This window comes from Anoplopoma fimbria, chromosome 17 (genome assembly GCF_027596085.1).
Source record: "Anoplopoma fimbria isolate UVic2021 breed Golden Eagle Sablefish chromosome 17, Afim_UVic_2022, whole genome shotgun sequence".
NCBI lineage: Eukaryota > Metazoa > Chordata > Actinopteri > Perciformes > Anoplopomatidae > Anoplopoma > Anoplopoma fimbria.
This window is the reverse complement of record NC_072465.1, coordinates 6,475,252-6,494,151: the sequence shown is the minus strand read 5'-3', so window position 1 is coordinate 6,494,151 and position 18,900 is coordinate 6,475,252. Positions and strand designations below refer to the sequence as shown.

Sequence of the window (18,900 nt, the reverse complement as noted above, 5' to 3'; positions counted from 1 at the left end):
TTCATTAAAAAACGTAAAATATAATAACCAGTTTAATCATTTATTGAGCCCACATTTCAGGTGTCAATACGCAAAATACTGTTTAAATATCCTTAATTTCAACCTGAAAATTAAATGCAACTCAACAATACACTTTGGTAAAGTAAGAATCCTTTAAAACATCCTTGTCACCTGCAAGTATTTTAGACAAAATCCTGATCTCACTGTTTAAGGTGGTCAGGTGAATATCCTACAAATTCAGTTGTACCCCAGCCTCTATGAGTTTGTGGAGCTCCTTTTGCAATAATCCACATTCTATTATTCAATAAATGTATAAAGTGCATTTTTTCAAGCTTGAATAAGGATTTTGTCATTCAACTCATTAAGAAATACTGTACTCAGAATACATTCTTTACTAGATGTAAATAAAATGTTCTCTAAAGAGTAATTTACTTAAGACTACACTCTCTACAATCTGCAATCCAGTATCAAAATAAAGTCAAACATGCCAATAGAAACACAGGGCATCCAGTCTACAATTGAACATACTTTTATTTATGGACAGTCATTCCATATTATAACAAGACACACACACACACGCACACAGAGTGGTTTTAATCCGTCCTATGTTCAAAAGGCAGGCGGTTACAGCAGAGAAATAACAGTAAATTACAAAAACACTTTTTATTGCTATTTAAAGCAACATTTAAGTTCACCATTAACCTGCATCATTAGAATACAATTTAGGAGAGTTAATACTATTTACACTGGTGATTTATTTACAAATAGGCAAAGCCTGAGAGGGGACACAAAAAGATTAATCTACATTCTCATAGTGCTTGACGGTTGATCAAAACTCCATTGTTAGTAAAGGGGTTTCTGGTAGATTAATTGAATGTTCAGTCTGTGAGGGAGGCCATGTACAGTTATCACATCCAACACCCGTTTTATTAGAAGACCTGAGCCAAAAAAAACATACAGACCATAAACAAAAGAGAACACAAATCCAATTGAAAGATTTTTTTTATATAGATAATAGAGAAACAGTATTATCAGTTGAATTAGCAACCTCCCACATCGCTATGACATACACTTTAATTACAACACTCTTGTCTGGCACCACTTAAGTGTTTAGAGTTGTTAAATCAAAGCACTACCGAGATTATTTTCCTAGGAAATGGCCACCATCCGTTACAAAGAGCTCTCTGCACATCCTTCCAGTTTGTGCTTTGAAATGTAGGCTCTGTACTCAGAGTGGTTGTGGCGGAGCGGCTTCTTGTGCCTCGTAAAATGATATACAAGGAAACCAGCTATCAGTACAACTACTCAAACAGCACAGGCAAGCTTATGAATAAGACACCATTACAAGAGTTCTTTTACTTTTTATATTCTACATTTTTCTGTACATGATAAATGAAGGCTGTGTCTTTCTTACACGCTCAGACAATCTCACACACACACACATGCACACACACACACACACACGCACCAAAATGTCAACACTGCTGTCTAGGTTTATTGTTATTGCGATTACTTCTGAAGTAAATACTCAAAGACTCACTTTACACAGCCCGTTTGTCCTGTTAAACTGTAGTACTATCCATTCAGTTAGAAATGAAAGAGTCAATCTGTTTCCACATGCAGCACTTAGAAAATACGGTCATTAAAGTGAGACACTTTAAAGACATCACTGTTGATTTCAGTATCAAAAACACAGTGAAACCTAAGGTGATGCGTTTTTGTCTCTCAGTAAGAAGGCAAGTGAGAACAAGGGTCCAAAGTCTGAGCTGTTCCACACTGCTCGTGTTGTAATATCTCACCCAGAGAGCTTCCAGTGTGGTCTGAACAAAAAAAAAAACAGTGTTTGTGCATGATTGTAAATGTGTAACTGGAGATGCTGATTCAGCCCCCGAGGTGTCTACACCACCCCTTCGATGAAACTCGTCTCCAGGTGAACGATTAGCATTCTCAGGAAGGACATCTCCTTGCGCGTGTTCTCGAAGATGACGCGCGGGTCGTCGGATTGGCATCGAAGGCAGTTGGGGGCCATCACCATGGCCAGGTTGTTCACATCCATCTTGGTTATAGCCACGTTGGATGGCTGAGCGAAAACCTGGAGATAATCAGGACGGAGGGAGAGAGACAGCAATGAGCAAGGCTGAGTGTACAGGCCGCAGCGAACAATGGATGAGTCACAATTGGTTATAGCTCAAATATATTCCTTTTTGAATTAGTTTCAAAGTTTGAGTTGATATTTAGTTTTAATATTTCTGTAGGAGACCAACATTTTCAAGGTCAAAGATTGAAGTTTACAAAGGAATATTAATGTAGGTTATTTGCTGTTACTATCCCCAGTAGCGGAAATAAGGGAAGGTGGAACAAAGGAACCAACTGTGGAAATAAAGTGTGTCCTGTGTTGTTGGTAATTGCTAGGCTCGAAGGAAAACAGAAAGCGAGCTGGCTGTAATTGTAATAGCGGTGCCAACAATAATGCCAGTTGGAAACACCGGTGGGGGGGTTTGAAAAGTTGTCTGTTTTCACTTTAAAAAGACAAAATCTTAAATCTTGAGTTAAATTCAGATTTTCATGTTTTAGTTAATAAGTTCATTCGACTTTAGTTTAGTTCCTGAAGTATTTTTTTTGTATGTTTTGTTGTTTTCATTGGCATTAATTACCTTGCTTTCAGGGCTTAATATAATAATACAAATAGGTGTGTGTGTGTCTACATGCTAGAAGGTAACATGGTGCTTGTTTATTAAAATAAACTAAAGATGGCAACACAAGAAAAGGACAAGTGCAACATGTGGAATATGGACCCTGGTTGGGGGAAATTGTGGGTATGGGCTGCGTTCATAAATCTGTGTCAACATGTTGGTTACCTGCAGGAAGTGGATGAAGTAGCAGAGCACCAGCCGGTTTAACTCAGGCAGAGACTGAACCACAGCGATGGCCGCCACTGGGTCGTCACAGTTGCTGACACACTGCTTGTAGAAGTTCATGGGGATGAGAGGTTCCTCCAGCTCCCGATACCACAGCTTCATCAGAGAGGCTGAACCAGACAAGGGTACTTTTAGTATTCGTGTTAACTTCCGTGGTAAATACATTGCAAAATACTGCGATATTGCTCTCAGAGATTTTTTTGAGCTAGTTGAAATATAGTATCGTTAGAAAAACTGCATTTTAAAATGTAACTTTCTTTTTTTAAATTGCTGCCTTTTGTGCTCCTTGTTCAATCTGTTCAAAAAAACAATTTCCCCTTTTTAAAATTCAATACTCAGCGGTATACTGAGTAGATGTTAATATCGTCATCATGATATTCAACAAAGTAATGGCATATTTTCCTCATATTGTGCAGCCCTAACACAGACACACAATAACAAACGAGACTAATACATCCTCCCTCACCAGGAACGTTGGGATCAGAGAGATTCTCTGGGATCCTCCACTGGTCTACCTGGAGCTTCAGCGCATTCACTTCATCAATGTCTCCAGGCACTCTGAAAATTAAAATTAAAAACAGTTACACTGAGTGGCCACAAGAGGGACCTCTACTTCTATCATCCCAAATTCTCCATGCACTGTGGCAAATTCGTTACTCATGCACACCCAATTGGCTTCAAATGTGGCTGAAAGTACTCTGTGCTTTGTTTGCAATACTTCTTTGGAAAGAAACAGAAAACAGACTAAGCATAACACACGCTTCTCCGAACAGTCCCTGTGTAGGAGTTTCACAGGGAGATCCGGATCTGGCGCGTTTGACGAAAGGGAACACTTTTCTAAACAAGTCAAGATGTTACATTTGCTGGAGAAAAACCCTTCACAAACACACGGCCGTGTAATACCCACGTGCCTGTAAGCTTAAGCAGTAACGTAAACACACATTATGAAGTATCAAATGAAACAGTGCTGGTCTCAGGAGCAAAGCAGGGCTGAGTTTGTTCGGCTGTCTGCTGTGCGTACTGTACACACTCTGAAATACAGTGATACAGGGGACCACACACACATTTGTTTATCGACACTATGCATACAGTAAAGAACATACAGTACAATAAGATCCCCTTCTAATTTCCTAGACTCCTCCTCTCTCAAACTGCTCTAGTCAAGGCATGCAAGTTAGGAGTTAGGTCCTGAGTTAGGTCTGGCTTACCTGAAGATGCCCTCCGTCTGAGCTCCGCCCAGAGCCAGGACATACTGGGAAAGCTGAACCTGCACCCAGGGCAGTTTCCTATCGGGGAAGAGCTCGCTCTGCCTCTCCATCACCTCCTCCAGAGAACTGCCAAACAGGGAGGGAGTGACGATGGCCCTCCTACTGTGGTCGATCTCCTCCAAGGTGGGCTTACGAAGACCCTGGAGGGGAGAGAGGTAAGAGAAGGAGAGAGATTTACTACCTGTGAGTGTGTCAGGGACTATGATACTAATCATGGCTGTGTGTGCAGCTGCGCTACTATGACTGGGTCTGTGTTTATGTCTCTACCTGTGACTGTGTCAGAGGGCCTGTAATTATGCGTCTCTGTGACATTACCAAGGGTGACTCAGGCGCCGAATCGCAACTTTCAATCTGATGCGTCCTATTTTTATCATGTGAAAAGTTTCATACTTTGCTCCTCTTTCAGCTTACCTTTTTGCCTCCGGTGATCGCCACCTTCTGCAGTTTCCGATAGCAGAACTTGGCATATGTGCTGATAGGCAGACCTGTAGGTTGACAGAGGAGGGAAAGACTGAGAAACGTCGAAAACAAAGTCAGCAAGAAACACTATGCACTATGTTATGTCCTCAAAGACCCGATGTAACACCCTTAAGCATGGGGCATTACTGAACACACACAATAATAAATGATTGAAATTCTTTCCCACAAACATGACGTTTTTTTGTCTTTTGTTCCCACAGGTGCCGCATAGCGTATGAGAGACAAGAGGTGGTAATTGTAGAGACGTGTTGACGGTGCTACTCTGGCATATGGGGATTAGAACAGGCCCAGGCTGAACTGTCAGGCTGAGGGGAGATTTACTACTGCTGTTGAACAAAAGCTTTGGAGACAGGATCCGGCCTGCACATCCAACGTTCAGGTGATTCATCAGCATACACAGACATGAAGGGATCCAAAGAGAATGAGAAACACAGAGGCTCCCTGTCTGCTACCTGCCCTTCGTAGCCCCTGTAGGGTCCAGATCTATTTCGGAAGAGGAACAACAATGTTTTCTGAGTTGGGATGTCCTTGATGAGACACAAGAACCTAATCTCTCCTTAACAGTTAAGAGAGACTGTACACTTCTAGCTCTCAAACAAGCAAAAAGCCAACAGAAAACCCTGACTGTTGGTTCATTGTGTGCACACATGAAAATCTTCCATTGCTGTGGTAACTCGGGTTACCGCTCCCAGACTCTCCACTCTATCTGCTGTCTGAACTAGGGCCAGTTGGTCAAACCCACAGATGAGTTTTTTCAAAAGTAACAAACACTTTCAACCATCATGTTCCCTACAGCCCTTGATTTATGGCAAACAGGTGACTCCCACTCACAACTGCTGCTAATCTGACTGAGTTTGACTATAATTAAGTCTAATTAGACCTTGATCTTGGCAAAGATGGGCTATTTTTCCCAGAGGCTCCCAACACAAGAGGCTGTAAACTCACTCGCAGAAAAGCAAGAGTGCAGAGTTCTTTTTTTAAACAGTGAGAAACAGTCTACACACTACCGTTGGTCTATATTTACATCAGGTTTGATGGCATGAAAACAACAACAACCAGGCAACCAAAGCCCAGGAGAAATAAGAGCTCATTAGGAGCTTGAGTGTACTGTACCACGCTGAGAACAACATGACACCTGTCTACACGTGCGCCTGACAACAAAAACACAGAGCCATTAAAGGATGTCGAGGAGACAACTTCAGTCTCATCTTGGGGATTGTTTACGAGACAAGTCTACTCCAAACTAAGTGCTGGCTGAAGCCAACGCTTTCCCGGGCCCCGAGCCCAAAGAAGTCCTGGTCTGTCCTGAAAAGAGGCCTCCAGATCGCACGCGTGATCCTGCTCATTACTCTGGTCAGACACATTGTACGTGTCCCAGCTCCTCCATCCATCAAGCAACAGCAGCTCCTATTATTCTGTTTTTGCACATGTGAGACTTGTTTTCTTGCTGGCTTTCATCAAGATTCCCTTTCTCAAAAAGACCTTCAGAGTAAGTCATATGTTTGGGTGACTTTCTCTCTGACCTCTTAGTCAGTTGGAGTCTGAGTCATTGAAGTACAATGTGTGAGGCCACTGCTGTGGTGTCTGCTGTGAGATGATTGGGTTCCTCTCTGGTGACATCATCACCAGGGCTGGCAGTGTGGGCTGCTCTAATGAGGGCAGGGGGCCGATGAGTAGGTATCCTTTTAAATGGCTGTGGGACAGGCGAGTGGCAAGAGAGAGGTCACTAATATGACTCACAGTGTGGTCCATTGTGTGCATATAGAACGTTCTAAAATTCTCATCCTACATAGTTTTTTTTCAGCTCAACTTTCTGTTAAACCCATTCATTGTGTCTGCGAGTACATCAGCATGGACTCATCTGAAATTTCCATCCCACTCAGAGTGGTCACTCTACAGGGAGCGATGCGTTAGACTTGCAATGGCTTGCACGGCTTTGACTCTGGGCAGCTTTTGAAGAAAGTACAAAAACATCTTTGGGAGTTCCTCCCCTGCCAACTTCGTGCTCTGTCAAACAGATACGCTTGTAAAAATGGGATCCAATGTTCTTAAAGTGATATTTTGTACTGAAGACCCAAGAAAACACACAAACGATTTACCGTCGTCATCATCTGAATTCTGTTTCCTCTTCTTTCTGGACTTTGAATTCTTCTTCAGCTTTAGTTCCTGCTGCTCCAATATGAACTGAGTCACTATGAAGGAGAAGATAGCAGAAGATAGATATTAAGACAAACACAAGGCCGACAATCAGATTATTGGGCTCATCAAAAGCAAGACTGTGCTTTCTCTCATGATCATAAAGACTTAATAAAAATACAATTCCGACACGGGGAGGTACAGAAGAAAGAAAGAAAGAAAGAAAGGTGACCCACCCTGTTGCTCAGTCTGAGACTCACATTTCTTGTCGCTGGTTGGCTCCGTGTGTCTCTGGATGTAGCCCTCCAGGTAGCAGCGGAACTTGGGAGAAGGGGCGAAGAACGCCATGCTGACGGCCATCAGCTCCCAGCCTGCCGCCAAGCTCCTGGGGGTGGCGTTGCCTGTGGTCTGCCTCACCAGCTGTATGTACAGCTCGTCCCTCAGCCCCGGCATGTCCCAGCACTTGGTGATGATGATGAGGGCACAGTGACGGCGGTCCAGACGCGAGGGCCTGTCTCCCATGTAGGCCTGCACCAGCTTGAACATCTCGCAGGCCTCCTTCCTGACGGCGCGGTTGCTGGTGACCAGCATGGGCTTTTTGATGGACCCGCGGTTCCACGACAGCATGTTGGCGATGGAGACGCGCCGACGGAACAGGCCTTGCGTGTGCATGTTGAGGTGCTTGCTGGCCCAGTCCTCCATGCCCGTGTTGGGAGGCGGGGGCTGCCGCAGGGTGGCGTAGCAGAGCTGGTAGGAGGATCCCGTTGCTCTTCCTCCTGCCCCGTCGCCTTCCTCCCTGTTGTCATGGTTGGCGGGGCGGTGAGGGCCCAGGGAAGCGGTCCGTCCCTCCACCATGCCTTTCCTTCTGCTCTCCAACTGAGCCTGCAGTTCCAGGGTGCCCTCCTGCAGGGGGGACAAGAGGTTGACATGAGATAGAGAATAAGAGGAGCAGGAGGAGAGGTAGGAGAAGGGGGGGCAAGAGTGCAGCAGAGGTACAAACTGTGTGTGTGTGCAGCTGCAGAGTCTTCACTGTGTCACACTAGGAGCAGCGCTGCCTTCCACCTACCGAGCTCTGCTCTGCAGTGCTGGGGCTCGAGGGGGAATATTTGCAGGAGCGGCACATTCATTTCCTGATGCCAGAAATATTTTGTACAGGAAAAGAAATCTCCCCAAATCCTCATGAACCTTGGCCTCAGGAGCAGGTGACCAGATAGTGGCGTAACAGTCTTTACCCATGCCCTTTCCAACACCAGGCTCACCCACCCTGTAGACCAAAGCTATGCTCTACGCCTCCCTGTGATCCCTTGTGGTGGAGTTTATGCCTGTAAGGTGCCCCTCAAACTCCCTTAATAGAGAAAGCCAGTAACCAAGATATGCTCTGCAAAACAGCCAGGAACAACACAAAACCTGAGCCAGAATCAAAGCTCAGTTTTAATAATGGGACATAAAACTCTTTGACATGTCTTTTCGATGAGACCCTGATGTAATATGGAGCTCACGAGTGCCAGACCAGCTGGACTTTACATTATGGTTTCTCTATCAAATGGAGCAGATGTGAGGATCGGGTTTGGCAGAGAGTCTTTACAGTCGTACAAACTTGATGTATTTTTTTGTTTTTTTTTTTTTTAAATGGGTGACGGAGGTCAACTCCAGAAGATCAAGTGCAACAAAGCACATGTTTAACTATGGAAAGGGAATGTAATCTTCTATTTTAGGCAAATTACACTGTGTACCAGGTGCTTACAGATGCACCATCACAGGATGGTCATTTAGTCATACTATGAACTGAGACACAACAGTAAAACAGTGGAAAATGCTAAAAACTTTAAAAACATGAATTATTTATGTGTTTCACTGCATCCTCTGAACAAGCTAGTTCCAAAGGTCTTTCAGAAAGAACAGAATGTTCAAATATGGAAATTTAGAGCTGCTCATACATAGCTAGTCATAATCTAAGAGGGAGTGTGTGTGTGTGTGTGTGTGTGTGTGTGTGTGTGTGTGTGTGTGTGTGTGTGTGTGTGTGTGTGTGTGTGTGTGTGTGATATAACAGCAGGTCTGAAGAACATTCCAGGACAGACTTAGGGGGCCCGCTCAGTGCTCCTTGGCTGTTGTCTAACAAGCTTAAGCTACAGTGGTACCAATACGCCTTGGTACCGGCCTGCCTCCTCTTCCTCCTGCTCATCTCTTTGCCAAGCCTGGGCCATATGGGCCGCAGCGGCCTTCCTTCCTGACCGAGGGAAGCCATGTCCTGAATCTCCCTGGCCTGGCATGGGCCCCAGATGCCCGAGCACAGAGCTGGCACACGAGTACACAGTACCTGCAGTGCAAGGCAGATGGACTGTGGTAAGAGGATGACAGGTAATGCTGGGACTGTGGCCATACTAGTCAGCAGTGCGCAGCCCGCCCACTGTTCTGGAGACATTTAGGGACTCAAGATTGGAACGTGAAAGGCATCACTCACAAAATGCTCAGTTTTCTCTTTAGAAGAGACAGATTGGCCTTACTGTGTTCCTCCCACAGCTGCATGTGGAACCAAACATTCATTATCATAGTTGCAGAGGGGAAGTGGGGCCGCTTCTAAGAACAACACCATAATGTAATATGGAGGAATGGGGTGTGATTGTGTTACAAGAGGGGATTTGGGGATTACAAGTAGCAGATCTTGGAACCAGCTCCACTGATGCTACTTTTATAACCGTTTTTCCACATTGGACCATGTTCCCCTTTTGTGAGAACTCATGAAGTCAAGACAAGACATCACCATGGCCTCAGAGTGTCTCTCTTTGCATTTTAGTGCAGCGCAATATCAAAATATAACCAACTCTGTTGTGCTGTCTGATCTGCCCCTGTAGTCAAAAGGGATATTTATGATCAGTCTCACAATCTGTCCATTGTTCCATTTAACAGCTCTCTGCAGATCAGACATGCAAAACACAATACAAAAGCAGCAGCTACATATTCCCAGAAAACGCAGATGCTTTATTCGGGAATGACAGTGAGACTGAATTCTTCTCTTATCTGGAGAGACATCAGTAATCGGAGCGCTTCCAGAACAAACAAAGCAGAATCCAAGCAAACCTGCTGAGGTAAACAGACCACACAATAACACAGTTGATCTCTTAAATAGACAGGAGAGTATCATAATATTGGATTAGCTACGATGTTTTTGCTTACTTACTAACAACAACTTATTTTCTTGCTGTCTGCCTTACACATACACACATACACACAGACACACATACACTCAGACACACAGACACACACAACAGTGAGTGGGGTTACCTGGGAGGGCGGCCCTGGGGTCTCTGGCGAGGACAGGCTGGCCTGGCTATTCACGCTCATCTCCAAGGTGTCCACCTTTTCATAGGTCCTTTTCTGCCTCCCTGGTATCTCCAGAGGGGTCAGCGCGGGGTTGCCATGGTTACCTGCCCTACTCAGTGACCGGGGCGCTCCGGTGAGTTCCTCCCTTGATGTGCAGCTGCTTGCTGATCCCCCTCCCGCTCCTCCGTACCACCTGAGTGAGTCCGCAGGGGATCGCGTCCGGGGCACGACAACCCTCTCCCCCATTTCCGGGTCCAGCCCCGCTCTCACCTCCCTCATGGTGTTGGAGCGACTCACCACCTCCCTCATTTCGGCCATGAGCCTCTCGTTGAGGGCGCACAGCTCCCCGCTGCTGCCAACCGACCCCGGCCGCCCTCCTGCAACACCACCGGCTCCTACCCTCCTCCTGCTCTTTCTTCTCAGACTTGGAGAGGGGCCGGTGGAGTAACCAGAGTCTTGATAGTTTGCTGTGGCCTGGGGGGTTGAGGAGGGGAAGTCCTGCGAGACCTGACTGCTCTGCCGGCTGTGTCGTGCCTCCATGGCGCGCTGGACAGTGGCCTCAAGGACCCGCCAGCTCTGCTTCTTGTCCAGTGTACTTGGGCCTGGGGTCCCTGGCTCTCTGTCCCTTGACGGGCCTCGAGTCTGAGGCAAAGAGTGGGCCTGGGGCTGTGGATGTGGCTGAGGCTGGGTCATGACAGGATCCTGCCGGGATGTAGGGGAAGAGGTACGTGTGGGAGCAGGAGAGCCAGGTAGCAGCCCCTGTTTGGGGTCCACGTTGATCATGTGCTTAATGCACTCCAGACCAGCTGGGCTGTAGTCAGAGGCGGAGGGATTCCTCCTGTGTCTGGACCCTGGATGAGAAGGACCAGGGTGCTGGAGGTGTCTGGGCTTTTGGAGGCTATGGGTAGGCGTCAACCGAGACAGAGGATGTCCATTGTACAGGTGCGCCCCCTCTACTTCCATGTCTGTCGGGGGTTCGTCATATATGGGACACTCTGAAACTGGCTCGTCATAGATTGGTGTAGTGCAACCATACTGGGGAGAGACGGGGCACGGTGTGCTGGTCTGTGACCGGTGAAGAAGTGGACTGGGATGGCTACTGTCTGATGTCACCAAACAGAAGCTGCCGTTGCTGGCTTTTCTCAGGTGATGGGCCTGACGTGTGTCGGTGGCCATTTTGCCAGAGGGGGCAGTTTTATATCCCTGGGTAGAGCTTAAGTGTCCTCCCTCGGGCTTGTTGCTGGGTGGGTGCAGGGTGAAGGTGTTGGCTTTGCTCTGTGCACTGTGCTGGAGGTGTTGCTGCTGCTGCAAGGCTGGGATGGGCTGGCTACGACTCATGCTGTTCACCTTCACCAACATGGCCGCCTTAGAACCAGGTGCAGGCTGCCATCTTTGAGAGGCATCCCTAAAAGAGAGAAAACACAAGCATAATGAGATTTGACATCAGAGCAAACAAAGTATATATAGAGTCGAAAACCACCCCCCCCCCCCAAAAAAAGGTAAACAGACCGTGCCATAAAAGCACTATTATCATATCCAATTATGTACAGGCATGAAGCCATTCGCTATATATTATCCATTCTAAAACATCTAAAGCTGACAGGGCTGGGAAAATCAGCAGCAATCCACAAATTCCTCTCCAAACATTTCTCTGACCTCCAAAGCTTTAACTCCATTTTTAGTCTGGCAGTCATAATAGCCTTGTCAAACCCAATAGACAATAACTCCAGTGTGTGCAAACAAAGTGCCTAATATACTAAGTGACTGAACACAGCACATCTCACTGAAACCCATCCACACTTCCAGCTACCGGGCTGGATCTGGAGAATATACACAGGGTAATCACATGATTGCTGGTAGTTGTAAGTCTGTGATTTAGCTAATGGTGGTGCCATCTATGCAGGACTACTACATGGCATTAAAGTCTGCCACCTGAATCAACATTTGGACAGTAAACCAGCAGGCCACATGAAAAGAGGTCGATTGCAGTAATTCACAGCTGAGAATATCTTCTCATCTAATTCTTCTCCTTTTGCTTGAGCGGCTGGCCTAACTTCAGACCCAATGGCCCACTGATAATCCCAGAAAAGTAAAACAATCTGCCATCAATCTGGTCACGCTGCTCCGGTCTGCTGCCCCCCCTCATAATCTGCCCTTGTAATCAGGACTTTTCATTCCTCTACTGATCAAAACACTTTTAAAACCAATGAGTGTGTCTAAAGCGGGCATTATCGCACATACGCGCTGGCTGGCCTCAGTCAGTCGCATGTGACGCAGTAGAGAACATGGAGGCTCAGGACTCTTCCTCTCTTAATCAAAAGGTCAAACAGGTATAGTCTTATTATGTTTGAAGGCAGGCAAAGGAGACTTACCTTCACTCCCTCCAACCTCTTCTTAACATTCAGTGGGCTGATTAATTAGATCAAAGCGGATCACCTTCTGTCCATGTGAATCCAAACATAAACACAGATCAGTGTAGAGCCCAACCAAGTGTTCAAAGGCTTCCCTTTCCCAAGAAGAGTGCTACAACTTAGTGGAGAGTTGGGTTGTAACGGCAGAGAGAGGACGCAGAGGGAGGAGGAAAGAGGCGGAGTGACCCCCCCTTCCCCACATCTCTCTGGAACAATGCTGAAACAATTCCCCTGAGGTCCTCAAACCAACGGCAAACTTCCTCCAGTCTCTCTCTCTCTCTCTCTCTCTCTCTCCTGTGTATAGGGTGAGTCACACCACCTCAGTGGTTTGAATGTAAACAGGCTCCCATCTTCAAACGGTCCCACAGATTCGCCATCCATGCAGGGCCAATAAACAGCTGGACCTCAGCCATCTGGCACAGCACCAGGACAGCCTGCCACAACCACTGCTGTTCGGAATGCTCCAGGGCCCCCACCTCACCGAGACCAATCAAGAAAGTTTACTGTTTAAATAACACATAACACACACACAGACGGACACGTGTGAAGACAAGGAGCTTCTGACAGACGGGATTCACCCCAAACCACCACTGTTTAGTAGTTACGAGCAAGTGTGAGTGTCTGTGGTTACACTGGGTGGAGAAGGGGGTTGATAGGTGACAGCTGTAAACATGAGAAGCCACTGTTTGTACTCTTTGAAGCGGTGTATGTTTTCTCACTCCGGTCCTGTCAAGCGGGAGGAGGTGATACAAATGCTCCAAAAATCATTCCCACCTCAGCAGCTGACCGTTTAGCGCCGGTTTGCTACGGCAGGAACGGCTCACACATGAAACATCAAGGCTTTTCTCATGATTGGACGGCCAAAGAACACAGCGGACCTCACACATAAAACCACAATAATCAAATTCCCCTTCCATTATCCACAAACAAACCAAACCTCGCTGTTCACACATGAAACGATCTGGGGTTCGTGATTGTAAAAAAACCCAACATGAATCTGTCTTCTATGTTCTTAGTGGGTGGGTGACGTAGTTTATGAGGACTGACCCTGAGATAGTAGTGACCACTACTTCCTGTCGGGGGAGGTCCTCTGGAGGGTCGGAGAGAGGGCTTCCCTGTATGTAACACAAACAGGAAATGCCGCATGTAATACTCACACACTGCTCCCAGGGCGGAAGTGTGGGCTAAATTTTAATTATAGGGAGCTTATACACAGCTTTAGAAAATGTTTCACATCGTACATGGGAAATTCTATATCCTTGGACCCCTGTAGGCCCTTTAATGCCCCATCTTCATATCCAGAAAACACAACAATGAAAGCGTCTTTACTATTCCTTCCTGTCTATAGAAAACACTAAATGGTATCATATGATAATTCAGTAAAAACATTAAACAACCTATTCTTCAGGGACTGAAACCGAACACATTCATATGCCTGTGAGGAAGTCCAGCTCACAGTGTTGGGAGAGAGGGATTTTGTCGCGCTTTGTCTCTGTTGTCTGCCTACCATTGTCCCACTCAGGCTCAGCAAAGGTCTAGCATGTTCACCCCCTCCAGTGCTGGCACATTATGTTGGCTGTCAGCAGGGAGTTCGGCGTGCGATGCTCATGGCGATCGCAAAGCGGGCCTCCAACAGTACGGATTGACAGTGTCTTCAATCCCTCACCGAAAGCCTCTAATCCCATTACACAGCTAGAACAACACTTTGAATATCAGGAAACCTCAGGTCAACCAAATAAAGTATGATTACAAACCCCGAAATCGAAAGAGGGACAAAGACAGTACAATGGTGAGAAACTGCAACAGGGCGAGAGCTGGGAGACGATTGGTGGGGGATGGGATGGGGTGGGGTGGGGTGGGGTGAAGGACAACAGAGCTGGAGAGACAAGAGAGGAGGGTGTGAGCATGTGTAAATGAGAAGGGGTGGGGATTAGTCGTGGGAGAGTGCAGCAAGGGAATGAGCGGGAAGGCTGGCATTCCTCAGGGCTCATTCAGGGGCCTCTGTGGCAGTGTGGGGAGCCTCGCACAATGCATGGCTGTGCCATCGTCACGGAGACGTCTCCAAAAAAACAACAGCAATGGAGTGCAATTGGGGGGGGGGGGGGGTGATAGGGAAGAGGTTGAATCTGAAAGGGCCATCTTCAACCTCCACAGTCAGGCAGGGAAAGAGGCAGGCTCTTACGTAACACTGAACAGGCCTGGACTTTACTCCACCCGTAATGAAAGTTGTTTAGAAAGGGTGTGTGTGTGTTGCCTGCTAGTAGCCTGCCTGTCAATTGTTGAATGTTAGCGGAAGGTGGGGATTATGGACAGCAATTTATCACAGAGGTTAAAAGAGATACCTGATATTTAGTGCTGGGATTGTAAATTCCCATCAGGTTCTTCTAAATCTCTCGCTGTTTGCAAAGAGATACACTCCATTTCAACCACTTCTCAAGCACACATGATTAGACACACACAGCGCATGTGCACACCCCTATCGTGCGTCCACATGTGCACTTACAAACCCCTTCATTCAGAGCCTGAAGCTACCATGTGAGAGCTTTAGGAAGACAGAGAAATCTGTGCTAAAATGAAGTTAAGAGGTCCTTTGGAAGCCAACAGGGTAATCTGATTGGCCTCTGGGGCAGCAAATCAACTTAACAGTCAGCAAATCTCAATTAGTCTCAGCAGCTCTGGTGTCTCACACCAACAAACAGTCCCAGATACCTCTATCACTGTTCTGAATATTGCTGTGGTCGGAACGTCTCAATAACCAACTAAATATACTGTGGGGACCTTGCTGTCAGCAGATGTTATGTCTCTCCTTACGTTCCTGCCTGGAATAACTGTTGTTGGAAAAGCCATCAGCTGAGTCACTTTGGCGGAGAGGGATATAGATTTGGAAGCTCTTAAATATACCCCCTGGGAATAGAGGGATCTGAAAAACAGGGGATATTATTAACGTTGGCTGGACAGGAAGAGGAAATGGGGTCGCACAGGCCAAGCTTCTGCTGCACAAACACCTCAGAGCACAAACCAATGGGATCACTGCTATCCGTGTAGAGGAAGGAAACTGAAAAGACAAAGAGGATTCGCTGAGGACAACGTTGTATCCACTTTGCCAACGTACAAAGATGATTTTTCTTCTCACTTTTGCACAATTGGTCATAAAAAATATCAAGCAGAAGAATAAAAATGACATTTTGGGCTCAAGGCAAAGCTGGTAGCCCGCTAGTTCCTGTCAGGCCTCTCCAGAGAGCCAGCTGTCCTACAACAGCTGAACTGATGCACCACCCTCCTCTGAGCCAAGATGTCTACCAGTTGTGCATGTCTGTGGCTCCCCTCAGCCCAACCCCGAGAAGGGAGCTGGGCTGGCCCAGAGGACAGCCACTAGGAGCTTTTTCAAGGGACAGGATGAGGCCAAACCCAACTGGATTCCAGAGAGACCCCGCCTCTGGAATTTGAAAGTGCATCTGAAGCTCTTCTTGTGAGGGTCAGCAAAGAAGAAAAAACTGGACCGCACACACAAAACCTGTTCAAGCCGGTCTTGAGTGTAAGAGATAAGACCAGGGACACAAAGGAGCAGAAAGACAACGATAAGGTGGTAAACAATAATCGTCATCACCGTTAGAAATGGATGCCAATGGAAACCCTGGAAGCAGCAAAAATACCATGTCTGCCTGCTGCAAGTCAGCTGAAGCAGCCAGAGCAGCATGCCTAAGGCCAGTTCACATGTGGTGCCACTGGTTCTTCATGAAAACACTGGAGATATTCTACCTCACCACTGCACCAGATAGAGAAGTTAACTGTATAAGCAGCGTTTCAATCATTTCTAAAGTAAACAAAAAAGGGTTTGAGAACACTGCTAATTAAACTGTGGCTCAGTGATCTAGTTCTTGAAAACACCATAAACTCTGAGCATCTAAGAAAAAGAGAGCAAAACATTGGACGTGTGGAGAGACAGCCCAGAGGAATAAGGACATTGCCACTGTTAACGAGACCAAAGCGCGTAGGCACATAACAGGATCCCCAGTTCAAAGTGCAACTTCTTTCGCAAAGGGAAAAAAAAATATAGGCAAACTTAAAACACCATCTGGAAAGGGCTGAAAATGAGCTTACCACACCAGGAGCGTACAGATGAAACATGTCTTTCCAGTGTGCGTAAAAGATGTTGTGGCGGGAGATGAAAAGCATGAGCGAATTGTGCTCTCGCAGTAAACATGCCGACAATGTGTCACTCGTTAAAAACGTAAAGCATTTTATCTACCCCGTAAGAAGCTCCCCCGTTTCCTAAATAAACCCGCTGGTGATATCTCCTACATGACTCACACTCAGACAGTCTCAAAGCACATGAGGGGGAAATCTTGTTTAGTTTTGGCTGTTTTACTTTTGCTTTCACATGGGTGTGAGGTTTTTTAAAAAAATTCCCCGATATAGAAATCGAAATTAAATCTTTCCAGTTTTGTTTTGTTATTAGTTGTGTAATCGGACACTTTTGCGTCGAGGTTTTTACGTGAGTCCTTTAGTTCTCTAAAGTCAAACTAAAATTAGACCCAACATTCCTTTTACTAAACCAGTTACACACTCATTAAAAGTCAGCTATCTTGTCCCCTCTTTAATGTGTAGAAGCTGATTCAACTTTGGTATGAGCACATGAAACAACCCAGACAGAGTTGTGATTTAGGTAGTGACATACCCAACTCTTTCTGAATCTTTTTAAAGCTTTACAAAGCCAGTCAACAATCAGGAAAAGCAAGTTTTAAGTGTCCAATGTCAGCGTGACTGCCTTAGATTTAATGCTGTTGCGCCGCTATATCATTACGGGGCTAAATGAGAGGGAACATACGAGTCATTTGGTGTTCTTCTCAATTCAGCATACCTAGACTTACTGGTTAGCGAGAGCTCTCAGTTGACCCCGGGGGACAACTAGGTTTAAGTGAGAACCTTTGTTCCTTTTAGTGGTCCATTATACGCCCCAGGCCAGCCCATAAGACAAAAGAGTGCTGTGACCCTGATGTGAACCACCCTAGGTCACTTCTGGGCTGTCTTACACCACGCTGTCATGTGTCCTCAGCAGACTTTTAACATCCACTCAACCTCAGCAGGTCTCCTGTAGCTGGAAAGCTCGGCAGACAGGAGCCCACACACAGTGAAGACAGGCCCACGCACCGTCTATGGTGAAATACCACACGGATGTTATCTGGATGATGATAACAACCCACGGACACATAAGTGAATTGAAAGGTGGGGGAAATTCAATACAGATGTCACAAGCTAGTTGATCCGCAACACCTAGATCATGGAAAGAGAGTCTGCTTCAGTTTCCTGTGCACATAACCACATGTGTCTGACATGTTTAACCCTGGAGACCACGGTACTTCCCTGATGAGCTCCACAGGCTCAAAGTACCCAGAAATTCCCAGGACATGTGATAAGACTTGGCCAATGAGTAACAGATTTGGCACTCAAGGCCTCCAAAAGTGTGTTTCTCTAATCATGAACATAGACAAATGCAAAGATATGAGTTTTACATAGACAGGGAGAGACAGACCGCGACGGGATGCGGCACCAACCAACCGGTGCTTAGAATAACGAGCAGGGTGTGTTGTGTGGAAACTCTTCTATCTGTAACGAACATATCTATTTATAGCCAAAACAAAAGGAAACTGGTCTTGGAAGAACTGGGATTGTTCCATCTCCACAAAGAACAGTATTGTTTTTCAAAGGTCACAAATGAATAACATTTCATCTCTGCTGAAATTTCACAGAGCAAAAAAAAAAAGGGAAGAATAAAAAAAGAACATGTGACAACATGTCTAAAAGCACTGAGACATGTTCAAACTAAACACTGGGGAACTTTTAAATACCCCATTAATCTATGGAACTAAAAAAAAAGTTATGACTAACAGTAGCATGATCATAAAAAGGAAGAGGATATTCTCATGAAAGCCCCCAACACTCCCATGTTTTGGGTGGGACGGAACAATTAGTTAACCGCAACCCACTGTGACCCTTAAAACTCTTCATTTAAACTTTCTCCCCGGCTCCTACCGATTCATCCTTGTCATTATCAATGAGGCGGGCCACCAGCTGCAAACAAGTATGTTTGTTTTCATCCATTTTGAGCTGTCACATTCCACCGTCTCCGTGCATTTTGCGGTGGTTTCTAATTACCTTCTAAGAGATGGAGACCGGTGAGCATGTGAAGGGGCCATATGGCTGAGCAGGGAATCAAGCCTCTGTGAGCTAAAGACCCCTCAGTCTTCCTCTGACGAACACAGCTGGCCATTGTTTTAAGGGGAGACAGAAAATGCTCTGGGAGTGGTTGAATCACTGGGGCAAAGTGGGACCCTGTGGGGAGTTTTAACACTCCCCACACACACA

General features: G+C 46.1%; 1 protein-coding gene across 1 annotated transcript in view; it reads right to left on the bottom strand.

Annotated features, from left to right (window-relative positions):
* Window positions 1-545: 545 nt before the first annotated feature.
* The window catches only part of arhgap46a (Rho GTPase activating protein 46a), a 30,668-nt gene continuing 12,313 nt past the window's right edge, over window positions 546-18,900 (bottom strand). Inside the window, 8 exon segments of the mRNA XM_054617351.1 lie at window positions 546-2,092; window positions 2,859-3,028; window positions 3,385-3,476; window positions 4,127-4,326; window positions 4,598-4,671; window positions 6,766-6,858; window positions 7,039-7,705; window positions 10,085-11,528. Coding sequence (XP_054473326.1) covers window positions 1,898-2,092; window positions 2,859-3,028; window positions 3,385-3,476; window positions 4,127-4,326; window positions 4,598-4,671; window positions 6,766-6,858; window positions 7,039-7,705; window positions 10,085-11,528 — 2,935 coding nt within the window. The 3' untranslated portion in view covers window positions 546-1,897.